This window comes from Geotrypetes seraphini, chromosome 6 (assembly GCF_902459505.1).
Source record: "Geotrypetes seraphini chromosome 6, aGeoSer1.1, whole genome shotgun sequence".
Taxonomy (NCBI): domain Eukaryota; kingdom Metazoa; phylum Chordata; class Amphibia; order Gymnophiona; family Dermophiidae; genus Geotrypetes; species Geotrypetes seraphini.
In genome coordinates, this window is record NC_047089.1 from 37,526,370 (window position 1) to 37,539,431 (window position 13,062).

The 13,062-nt window shown below is 37.3% G+C and overlaps 1 protein-coding gene across 6 annotated transcripts in view; it reads right to left on the minus strand.

Annotated features, from left to right (window-relative positions):
* CWF19L2 (CWF19 like cell cycle control factor 2) overlaps positions 1-13,062 on the minus strand; it is a 348,561-nt gene that overhangs the window by 309,969 nt on the left and 25,530 nt on the right. For all 6 annotated transcript variants that reach the window (XM_033949144.1, XM_033949149.1, XM_033949147.1 and 3 more), the window contains exons 3-5: positions 11,727-11,837; positions 7,568-7,681; positions 4,721-4,834 (exon numbers count right to left, since the gene is read on the minus strand). In XM_033949144.1, coding sequence (XP_033805035.1) covers positions 4,721-4,834; positions 7,568-7,681; positions 11,727-11,837 — 339 coding nt within the window. The remainder of the gene's footprint in view (positions 1-4,720; positions 4,835-7,567; positions 7,682-11,726; positions 11,838-13,062) is intronic.

Sequence of the window (13,062 nt, forward strand, 5' to 3'; positions counted from 1 at the left end):
TCCATTGCAAATTGGGAACGCAAACTACGAGTTGGAACATATTTGTTCAAGGCCTGTGGTGCTTCCCCATAAAGTACACAATGTATAACTGTCAAGATCTTATGCTCAATGCGGTATTCAATAGGCAACCAATGTAATTGTTTAAGTACTGGAGACATGTGCTCATAGTGAGACACTCCCATTACACTTGCAAGTGCAAATTAGCACCAATTAGTACTTGCTAATGCCAATTATTAGTTATTTGTCACCAATTATTTGCCAATTGTGTGCTAACAAAAATCTAATACAACTGTTTGAATTTTCACAATTGCAACATAGATTTGGTCTTAATAAGTCACAAAGTTTTAAATGGTTGCAATTGAAGCAGGCTATTCAGGTGGGGTTCCCTGAATGGAAAAGTCTTAATCAATATAGTATGGAGTTCCTATGCTTCCAAGCAGACTTCCTAGGACATCAAGCCGCATTGTGGTATAAATTATTATCTGGATATTTGAATAAAAAACCAAATTGTGGTCTCAGAGACATTTGGAGCATTGAGATTAAGCATCAGATTTCTGCATCTCAATGGCCACGAATTTGTCTTGGAGGATAAGATGTACAGTGTCAGCATCTATGAGGCAAACGTGGTTCTTTTTGTTGCATAGAGCGTTTTGGACCCCTGTTCATTTACAAAAATTAGATAGCTCTAAGTCCAATAAATGCTGGCACTGTAATATGGAACCAGGGACACTAGATCATTTACTTTATTATTGTCCCTATATCAAGTTATTTTGGAATTCAATTTGGACTCAAGTAAATTCTTTATTGGAAAACCATGTTGCGCTTTCCTATGATACTATTTTATTTGGAATGGCTATGAGGAAAAAGAGTCAAATATCGTCACATAATAACAAACTTTTATTAATTATGACAGGGGTTGCCATTCAACATATTACCAATAATTGGAAAAATCACAAAAATCTTAATTACACATTCTGGTGGAATTCGTTATGCCATATTTTTAAGATGGAAAGAGCAATAGCGTTACAAAAAGGGAACTATAATAACTTTGCAAAGATTTGGGGGCCATTGGAAAAGTACTGTGATGAATAGATATCAACTCTGATTTTCCTTTTCTTTTCTTTTTTAGAATTACCTAGCACATTTAAGGGGGAGGGTGGATTTGGGGTGAAATTTAAAATGCTATGTTTCTAATATATTACATAATATAATATTATGTTTTCTGGTTGATAATTTGATGAAGGGTGGGTGGGGATTTTTTATACTATTAGATTTTATGTGTTAGATATTGCAGTGCTATATTGGAATTAATTTATGATTCATTTTTGTGCACTTGTTGTTTGATTTAAAAATGAATAAAGATATTATAAAAAAAAAAAAAAAAAAAATCTAATACACGAATACAGGATGTCCGGTGCAGTACTCGGAGAGACCCCCCAGGAAAGGGACTTGGGAGTACTGGTCGACAAATTGATGAAGCCGTCCGCGCAATGTGTGGTGGTGGCAAAAAGGGCGAACAGAATGCTAGAAATGATTATGATGGGGATCACGAACAGATTGGAGAAGGTTGTTATGCCGCTGTACTTGGCCATGGTACGCTCAGCACTAGTCGCCGTACATGAAGAAAGACAGTACTACTTGAAAGGGTCCAGAGAAGAGCGACTAAAATGGTTAAGGAGCTGGAGGAGTTGCCGTACAGTGAGAGATTAGAGAAACTGGGCCTCTTTTCCCTTGAAAAGAGGAGACTGAGAAGGGACATGATCGAAACATTCAAGATAATGAAGGGAATAGACTTAGTAGATAGAGACAGGTTGTTCACCCTCTCCAAGGTAGAGAGAACAAGAGGCCACTCTCTAAAGTTAAAAGGGGATAGATTCCGTACACACGTAAGGAAGTTCTTCTTCACCTAGAGAGTGGTGAAAAACTGGAACGCTCTTCCGGAGGCTGTTATAGGGGAAAACACCCTTCAGGGACTCAAGACAAAGTTAGACAAGTTCCTGCTGAACCAGAACGTACACAGATAAGGCTAGACTCAGTTAGAACACTGGGCTTTGACCTAAGGGCTGCTGCGTGAGCGGACTGCTGGGCACGATGGACCACTGGTCTGACTCAGCAGCGGCAATTCTTATGTTCTTATGTACTTATTTAGTAATGTTAAGCACATAACTGGCCTTATTCTTGTATAACCATGTGCCCAACTGTGCACCCAAGTATGAACCTTTCATAATGTTTCAGCATTTCTCCCTAAGAGAGGGAGGGGGTAGTTGAATCTCTAACTAAAAACATCTGCATTGGTGAATTATGTCCTAAAAGTTATTCTACAAATTTTCTTGCATTGTACTGCCTATTATAAAAAAAGTTGCACGAGTAACTTTACACCAAACAACTATTCCACCAATAGAAGTTAAATCAGACTCTTAGAGAAAATCCCTCTTTCATCTTGTAAAATACACAGAAGAGCAAACCAGCAATTCTTTTCTTCTATTGTGCTGATAATTCTCTAAATGTATTCCTCTGGGGTGACCACAGATCATGATCAGGTTATAAAAACAGACCCTAGGCAGCATAGCTTCTATAATTATAATGTAATAAATTGTTTTACAATTGCAAAATAATTAGTTTTCCAACAGAGCTAACAAATAAAAACTGACTTGCCATTTCTGTCAAAGGAATTAATGTAGAAATCTCTAAATAGTGTAATAATTTTTGTATACAAACAAGCAAAATATATCCAAGGACATTGAATGTCACTACCCATCTCACTGATTTTTTTTCCCCCTTATACGTATAAAGACTTTTCAGATGTTTCTGCCCTTGCAGATTCAAAGTTGCTCTTTCCTCTATTATTCACACCTTATATGCCCCGTTTTGTTTTTTTTCCCAATCATAGCTCTCTCAACTCAAAGCATCTTGTGTTTTGTCTGTGTATCTTCTTAACTAGACTGTAAACTCCAAGTAACAGAGATAGGCTTTTATGCGCCTTTGTATATTGCTTCCTACATCTAATATTATGACTATTACTATTTCTATAGTGCTACCAGACGTACGAATGAAGGAGACAGTCTAAACAGACTTGAAGGAACTTACTGTCTAAACAGACAAAACAAACAGATGCCATGGATACAGTTAGGGGGAATGGTTAATATGCACTATGCAAATGAATCATAGATACACCCCAAGGACTGGTATGGGGAAACAGAGATTAGCACAACACCTAATCCCTTGCAAACCCTACTTTCCATCTTTCTGTTCAGGATCCGGTAGCTTCCTTGGCAGCGATTCTTAGAGAACTGCATACGTATGGGGGGTTTCAGACTTTAAAGTTAACTTAAGTGCAAGTTGTCGAATGTTAATCTTTCTCAGAGGCCCTTGTGGAGGAAATGCGAGCGCTTTTCCCTTTTAATTGAGTAAAAATCTTCAATGAGAGTTTCTTTGGACTTTTGGGAGCCAATCTCTACGACCTCAACCATACGCCCTTATTTAACCGGATACGTAAAGCTCTGGACAGTTGGGACGGAATGTATTTTTCTTGGATGGGCGAATGGAGGTTGTGAAGATAATGATTCTACCTCAATTATTATTTGTTTTTCAGACGGTGCCCATTTGGGTGTCTTGCTTGGTTTTGGAAGGCCTCCAGCGAAGACTATCTAAATTCATATGGGCTAATAGGCATTCCATGGTAAACATTCTGTGCTTTAGCAAGGGGGAGGGGGGCTTGGCGGTTCCAAATATAATGAAATACTATCAGGCTGCTCAGTTGTGGGCTCTTATTGAATGGCAGGCCCAAGATTGTAAACAGTGGGTCATTGAACAGGAGGACATTGGGCAGATACCGCTCTTACATTTACAATGATTGCTGTGGGGGTTCTCTGAGGGCGGGTTCTCTTACTTCAGTTCAGACTACTCTGAGGGTGTGGAAGGCGGTTCGGGGATTTCTTTTGGAGGGTAGACGGTACTCCTGGTTTGCCCCTTTATGTTACAATGTTGAATTTGTCCCGGATAGGGAGGAAGGGGTTGTTGCTGCTTGGGAAGCCAAAGGTTTGATCTGTGTGGGGCAGCTGTGGGACTTTGCCAGAAGACAGATTAGGTCCTTCCCCGAGCTCCAGGATAAGTACCAGCTACTCCCCTGAGATCTGTTTCTGTACCTCCAGATTAAGCATTATAAGCAATCAACAGGTCTTGCTCGGGAACTGGGAGGGGGGAAGACTCAGTTCAAACAAAAAGTCAAAAACATAGAGGAAAATCCCAACCATGCAGTAGAACAAGCCAGAGATAAATGGGAGTTGGAATTAGACATAGTCCTCAGCTGTATGATAATCATGCTTCTATTTAAAGTACTGTTATCATACTGTGCTATATTATATCTGATTCCAACTCCTATTTGCCTCCAGCTCACACTATAGCTAGGTCAGGGGATGAAAGCAGCATCACAGCCAAACCCTTTAGGAAGGGTCAGGAGCAGTGGTACAGATCAAAGGTAGGGCTCAGGGGTTGCATGCTTTCTTTGGCCACAGCACTCCCTTCCATTGTGACCTAGAAAATGTATCATATATATGTAGTTTACCTATTTAAAACAAGAAAGGAAAACATTAACAGCAAAATTTCTTTGTTTCTATTTTCAGTTCTTAAAAAAAAAAAAATCACACATACATGTAATTTCAATTGAAAATGTTCTTTTAAAAGGAGTCCTAGGTTCAGGTCATGTCCAAATAATCCTTACCTTAACATCTGATGAGCTCTCTGTCCCTTCTGACTGCTGCTTCTGTTTAATTTTCCAAGCCTTTTCTGTGTTATGAGTCTCTAAAGTAGACTCAACCCACTCATCTTCCGAATCCTATAGAAATTGCATATAACATTCAAAGATTGTTTTTCCATTTCTCCTTATACATAGTCACAAAATTTTTTTTAAAAAGTCTTATTCAATCTGATCCTCTGACTGATTTTTCTCAAGAACTGGACTATTCACGGAGGAAAAAATACATTAAAAATAATTCTAACACAGTTTCATCTTGAAGATGATTCCAACTTCTTTCCCAAAACAGAATACAATACAATAAGTGCATATTATGATATAACTTCCTAAAGTAAAGGATATTAAATTCTGTCCAGGATTTATTAATTTATCAAAGTGATAAGGTCTCAAACAGAAATCCTGTTGCTCTGTGACTTAAAAATGAGGTCTCTCTTATAATACCTCATTGGAAACTACTAGCCTTAACATACCCAAAAACAGAAGGAATGGAGTACATAAAGAAACATTCACATTTTTTTTATCATTTTTCTTCTGCCACAAATGTACTCTGATGTTATCAATTGTAATAAAATACAAGATATTAGAGACTCTCTCTACCATGGAGTGGTATATAAATATGTCACTAAGTACCAATCCAGTATGCAAAAAGCAAGGAAAAAAAAAAAACCCAGATAGTAAAACACATGGATAATGGAAGGTTTCAGACCGCAGTTTTCACATAAAAGACTTTCCAGATAAAAGAATACTTTTTAGGATAATGGAACACAGGCCTAGAGAGAGAATTTTTTTCAGCTCACGGATCTTTGGATTAAAAGTACACTCCTATGAAAGGAATACGAAGGATGTCAATATTCGGCAGGCCACCAAATATATAAAGGGCATTAACTTGCTTTATTAATGGCATTAACTTGCTTTATTTGACATAGGATCTATTTTTTTATACAACAGGACATACAGCAAATAAAATGTTTTAATGGTATTAAAGTGTTTTTAGTAAATGATCCTCAGAGCAAAACTAATATTTTATCCAATTAATTTTAAATGTGTTCCCAGAAAAGGTGACACTAGAAAATGCTGACAATGTCAACATAACTTTAAATTTGTGCTTTCCTATTTGAACTTTCATGTCATCCAGTGAGTGAATGAATATGATCACTCAATGGATAACTTTTAGCTTTACCCCCAAACCACCCACCATCATGGACCTAATTTAAAAAATGGATTCCTTTGGAGGTTTAACATACTGCCAAAGTTAGATGTGTTTATGAATAACAACCACAAAATAGTTAACTAGTAACTTAGGCCCCCTTTTATGAAGCCACGTTAGCTTATCGCCGGCCATGGCGATATTAACTCCGATGCTCATAGGAATTCTATGAGTGTTGGAGCTTTTACCATCACGGCCGGTGATAAAAAAGCCTAACATGGCTTCATAAAAGGGGGGGGGGGGTTAAATAACTAAAATGCTTAACTCTTTCACAAAGTTATCATTACACAAGACAATTAGGAAAGCATTCACTCTTACACCTGGAAGAATATAAGGGAAGGGGGTGGGGATGGGGTGGGGGGTATTGATTAAAAGATATAAGAATAGTTGGAGAAAAGGGAAAAATAATTTATGTATTTAAGAATTTTGAATGTATTTACAAGTGACAGCTGAAAATTGTTATATTATGTATAAAGCACTTGTTGTAAGAATTTAAAATGAATAAAGAATTAAAAAAAAAAAAAAAAAAAGGAAAGCATTCACTCTTAACAAAACAAAAATAGTTCAACTATTTCAAATTTCAAAACTGACTATTTTAGGCATAGGGCTCCTTTTACAAAGCCACGCTAGGGCCTTAACGTGCGGAATAGCGCGCGCTAGCTGCTACCGCCTCCTTTGGATCAGGTGATAGATTTTCGGCTAGCGTGTGCTATAGCGCACGCTAATCCGGTGCGTGCGTTAAAAACGCTAGCCCACCTTTGTAAAAGGAGCCCATAGACTCCAGTAATTTGTAAACTGATTATTAGCAAGTAGAAAGAAAGGGCCAAATGTTGACTTACATACAGAATATGCAAGTGCAATATCCCTTAATTGGTAGGTCTACCAATCCAAAATTATCCTATGGGGAAAAAAAGTGACTTACCACAAATACAAAAAAAAAAAATCTCTAAAAAAATTCATACAAGTAGCATTTAAAACAAACCATGACAGAACTCAACAGATAGTATTTTCCTTTAAATGTGTATCATTGTCCAGCTTGCGTCCATGTACATAGGTTTGCTTTCAGATTATGTGCCTGTTTGCATGCTAGTAAGGCAGACGTTGTGTAGCATGTGAATGGGACACACTGAGCTTTTTATATACTGTTAGCCTGACACTTATGTCTGTACCACGTGTGTGTAGGTTATTTCCATTCTGTGATGTAAGTGACATTAAATGATACATGCAAAAGCACAGGCAGGTTGTATGCAGAGTGTCATCCCTGATGTGGTTACAACCTTTCCAGTATTTTCTTATATTTTTCCTTCTCCTTCCTGGGAATTTAGCTTATTGCTGTCACTATACAATTACCACAGATTTCCATATACATGAATTTATAGCAAATTCCTCCTGGTTCTTTATATTCATATTTATCATCTTTAAGCTCCTTTTTTAAGTGTCCTTATGGTATAGCTTTTGTCATCTGTCATGTTTCTCAATCAAGCAGGGTCTGTTACAGTTAGAAAAATATGAGCAGACTATATAGGCCTTTGATAGTTACTGGACACAAATTTCTCTGTTAAAAAATATATATACAATGTCAGATTTTCAAACAAACAATTACATACCGATGAACTACCAGATGATTCTTCATTTTTCTCGGGTTTCTGTTTCTTATTCTTTTTCTTCTTAGATTTTTTTAAATTCTTATTCTTTTTCTTCTTCTTCTTCCCAGAGTGCTCCTATATAAAATAAGTCACATGTAAACAGAAAAGTTGTTAAATTGTAAAATTCAAAATTGGCTTACTGCAATACAATGAAACTTTCCAGCTAAACTACACATCACCAGAGAGGATGCTCAGGATAAGTTTGCTGATTGGTAAATTGTAGTTTAAAGAGGGAAGGTTAAATTGGTTAATAGAATTACTCTGGTGCAAATTACACCCTTTTCCTAAAGGGTGCCTTTATGTAAACGGCATCTGAAGTAATGACAGTAGCTCAGAGCCTCCCAAAGTCAGAATCGAGCAACAAAAACCCAGTAGCCAGTGGTCAATGGAAGCCTTAACAGCCTGAATCTCAACTTCAATCTTTTCTCATTACTAAAGAAAACCAATCCACAATCAAGCTCTACTAGTACTTGGTTGTATTCACACTCGATACATAGGTTAATACCTATTAGGTTAATTCCTTTAGCAAACAATTTAGAATTATTTACCGATGTGGTGATGTTAATAGTAGTTCTCAGTCTCCCAATCTGCTGGTAGGAAGGTATATAACCCATTCATTTAGGAATGGTGTGGAGCAGATGCTAAGGAACTAGAATTATTTACCATTGAAAGCCCTTTGAAGAATTTTTCTTGAGTGGGTGACTCCCATCTGCTAAACCCATATTTGCTGGGTAAGAAGGAAGTAGCTGACCCATAAGCACTGGTTGATCACACAGATGGAGAGCTCTAGAGAGAGAACTCTTGTGACCAGTTAAGTCAAAGAATCTACTGTGACAGCATTTGGCACCTCATATAAAAATGTGAATGCTTGTTTCTTTTAAGGCTCTACATAAGCTGAGACTAAGAACACACAGGGAAAAAGGAAAGACAGCAGCTTTCTACTTAAGAACAGGAAGAATTTGCTGTACTTTGAGTTTAGCACTCTACAGAAGAGCTATTTTGCTGTCCTGAACCTTGTCATCACATTATGAAAAGATTTACCTGCATTCTCTCTCTTTCACTAGGACCAGGATGCCTGAGGATCTCACACAAAGAGCTTCCTCCAGTATGAGGTCTCTTAGCTGCTTACACCAGAGACTGCAGTGTTTCAGTTTTGCAGCACTATGAGCCTTGTGAATGCAAGTTACATTACTTAAGAATTTTTTCATAAAAGTGGTTATTAAATCCCAACAAATATATGAGGGCAGCTAATTTTAAGAGTCATTATTATGGTTCAGGACATTTTTATTTTCATTTTAAGTACTGTATTTATAAACCGTTTCTTCAAAAAAGAACTGTAGCCTATTGAGTCAAGAAAGCAGTGGGTGTTTTCAGATATCCTAGATCAGTGGTGCTTAGTCTAGTCTTGTAGGCCCCTAAAATCCAGCTAAGTTTTTGAGGATAGCCCTTTTGCATAGGAATAAAGTGGCACCCCGATATAATAGCCCTCAACATTTCTTCTCTCTCCATGTCTGCCATCTATCTTTTCTCTGTCCTGCCCAGCATTACCCTGTGTTCCTGTCTCTATTCTTACTCCATGCCCAGCATCTCTTGTCTGTGCCCTTTCTCCCACACCCCAAGTCCAGCATTTTTCCCTCTCTATTTCCTGCCCTTCCCCCATGGTCTGGCATAGCTCACTCTCTCCATCTCCTTCTCTGTTGCCCCAAAGACCGGCTCGGAGAAAGTACCTCAGCTCACATCAGCAGCAATAGGACACAACAGGGCACACAGCAGCAGCATGGGTAAAACAGCTGTGGGCGGGCCCTTTTATCAGAGCTATTTTGACTTGGTACCACAAGAAGCATACATATATGAATCTTCTTTCAGGGCATGCCAGTCTCTCAAACTATTCATCAATAGCAACCTAAAAGTCTGACTGGCAAGGAGGGGGCCCAAAAAACAAAGTGCCACTGTCCTGTTAAGATTATATGTTTTGTAGTAACGTTGATGTTAGTGATGTTCAAGGTTCATTTTATTTGATTAGGGAAAACCATCAAAATAAAAAAATTACAGTTAGTAAAAAACTACAAAGAAAAACCCAGGAAAGATATCATCCAACTGATGTTTTCATGCCTCATCCTAACCATGCAGCACCAATTCAAAAAATATGAATTGGAGTTGGTTTTCAGCCCTGGTTTCCCTAGTTCTCAGCCCACTGCTTAAGGTTTTCCTTCTTTATAGGACATACTAGTATGAATGGAAATTTTTCCTAGATGGCTGCTTATTTTAAGCTTTTTTCTTTTCCTGATGCTGTAATATTTTCTCAAGGTGCACGTTTTCAAAACTGAAATGATCTTGAAAGTTTATAACTAAAGTAATAATGCTAAAGGAATGGAGCATAATCACCTATGTGCCAGGAAAGCGTATCGTAAGGACACTGTGGGCACATCTTTCATTCTAAAATAAATGAAACAATAAGAAATAAAATACACTGGCATACAAAAGAAAGGAGATCAAGGAATACCAAAACAAAACGGTACACACTATTTATTTCTGCTCCCTCATAGAAACAGAGAAAAATGAAGGCAGATAGATCCAATATACTTATTCCAAGCTTTCTAGAATTTTGATATATTTTTTGGCCTTGATTCTATAAATATGGACAACTTTGTAGAAACATACCGTAGGTTAACATGTGCTCCCAATGTAGGGTGTCAAAGATGCACCCTGAGCTGTCAATTCCCAATTGCTACTACTAGAAAATAATTATCTGAGGATGAAGATTTGTTGTGAAGCTTCTAAGAAATAGAAATTCAGTCCCTTTACAACTTAAGACCCAATTCCAGCCAGCATAAAATTACATACATTGATATGATGGCATGTACTTTGCAAGTAAGCATAATGTATATAGGGGTGGAGTTTGGGCAGAGTGCACAGATTATAAAATATACTAGTCTATGCATGTACTTGAAAATTATAAGTGAGGACATGTATACCTGCACAACAAGTGCAAATGTGCAGGCCTGCATTTATCACTGTGATCTGTTTAGACTTGGACTTATATAAAAGGTATATCAAATTTACATCAAATAAAGTGAACCCTGGGGCATTCCTGGCAGAATTCTGTATCCCGGAGCCATCTTGAGAGGTGTTAGCCCCATCATTGGTGTCTCACAAAAACGTGGAGAAGATTGGACATTAATGGATCCCCTGAAGTAGCCAGTTTGGCGAAACGGAAAGACTTTTCTGTCGGGAGAAGAAGTCAGATTTTTGGATAAGAAGATTTCGATTGAGAATATTTGGAGATAAGTGATTCTACTTCCTTCTATATCTGACATTAGTACTTCGGGTTCCATGCTGTTAGACCCTATTTAAAGCCTGAATTGGAGTTGTTGCCTCTCTTCATATTTTAGATAGATTGGGCTCTCATTCACTTCTTTTTGATATTTGAAGATCAACGGAACATTAAGAATATAAGGCTTGTTGCACATGAAGGAAAATATTGCACATGAATGATTGAAAGTGAAATATAATTGTACGGAGTTTTTTTACAAACCTGTGATGATGCAAGCGGCTTAGGGTACTTGTGTAGTCCCGGCTGCTTGCAATCGAGGTTTGTTTTTCTCTGTTTTTTCTGTATTTATGATTTGTTTCACATAAAATTGTGTTACGTCCGTTTATTGATCTTTCTATGTGGTATGGATGAATGAGACCCTGCTACTAAATCTAATTTACAATACGTTTTGAATTATATGATTAGAATTCTGCATCTGGCATCTGGCACACTCCTGGCAGAATTCTGCATTCTGCGAGATATTGGTGAACTGTATAGCGGTTCACTTCCTCCTCTACTGCTCATTTCTGCTCTGAATTCTGCACAGCATGTACGGAATTCTGTACAAATTCTACACTCATAGAATTCTGCCAGGTGTACCCTGGGGGCACATTTTCTGCCACTTACACTAAAAAGCACCCATTTGTCTTTATAAAATTGATCTAAAATAGGCACCTGAAAACAGGTTTACTCTAGGCACCCTAAATCAAAATTTGACCCACACATCTTAAAAGGAAAGAAACCTTCCATGTGACAATATCATTCATTCCATAAGGAACAGAAATGATCAATTAATTGGTCAAGTACCTGTTCCATTTCTTCCAGACGTTCATTCACATCCTCCAGCATCCATGTATCATCACCTCGCAAGCGCTTCTGTTCTCTACGTCTCTGTTCCTTTTCAAAATTGTCCTTTGCCTAGAATGGAAGAATAAACATTATTGGAGGATCTTTAGAAAATCAAGAATGCTTTATATATTTTAAAATACAATTTAAAAAAAATCTGCAGTGCAACTTAAAAAAAACAACAACAAAACACACACATCTTTTTGGACATACTGCTAATAAATAAACAAAGCTAGGGTTTTCTAAATCAGAAAATTCCTCATATTTTAACTTAGATCCAACCAGTCTCAAATACACTTTGAAAATTCTCTATCATACATTGTTTTTGTACATATAAAACATAATTGGTATAACTGTATAATATCTCCACATACATGTGGAAAAGAGCTCTTATAAAACTGAATTGTCATCTAAGTATAAAAGTAAGCACATCCACAATGTAGTATGAATTTAGTACACTGGGTGCAGATATTCCTGAGAGAACCATTTGGACAGAACAGAGACAGTTCTGATGTACAGGCATATTTTGTAAAATATAAGAGTACATGTGTAAAGGCAACTCTGTAAATTGAGTAACAGAACAAAGGCAATTTTGTCATTTGAGCTTTACATTTTTATGCCAGTTTTCATTACAGGAAAGGAAGTAGACGAATCATTGTGAAACCAAGGTCATTATACACAAAACAAAATGGGGGTAATTTAAATAAATTTCCCATTCAAAAAAGAAAGCTTATTATGACATCCAGGTTCTGCAGAAGAGATTTTTTAAATAAGGGTAAAAAAAATTAATAAATTCTACCATATCTAAGAAACTATGTGGTCTATCCAATGCAATTTTCTGAATCAGCACCCCAAATAACCCCAGAAACAGGTCAAAAACCCAAGGCACCAAGAAAACAATTTTTTTTTGTTGGCCTGTGTTATTAGAATACAAAAGCTAAAACCATCTTTCTGAAAAATGTGTAACTAAACATTTGACAATCAACTATAATAGCGCCAAGAAACTAAAAGCATATGATGTATTATCATCAGAGCTCCACAGGGAGGAATTCACTCTATGTAAACATCTGGATTCTTTTCCCAACTCAAGTGGAGAGAAGGGAGCCATTGGTGCAATGACATCTGCTTTAGAGTCCATGATTGCAAAAGTCTAAAGGAGCTTGAGTGCATAGTCGACTGTCACTGCAATGATTAGGTTAGGTCAGTTGAGATGGGGATACAAAAGAGAGAATTTCAGGATGTTTGCAAAAGATGGGCACTGGATCCCAGCTCCAGTTCCAATTGAGCTAGAAGCCCA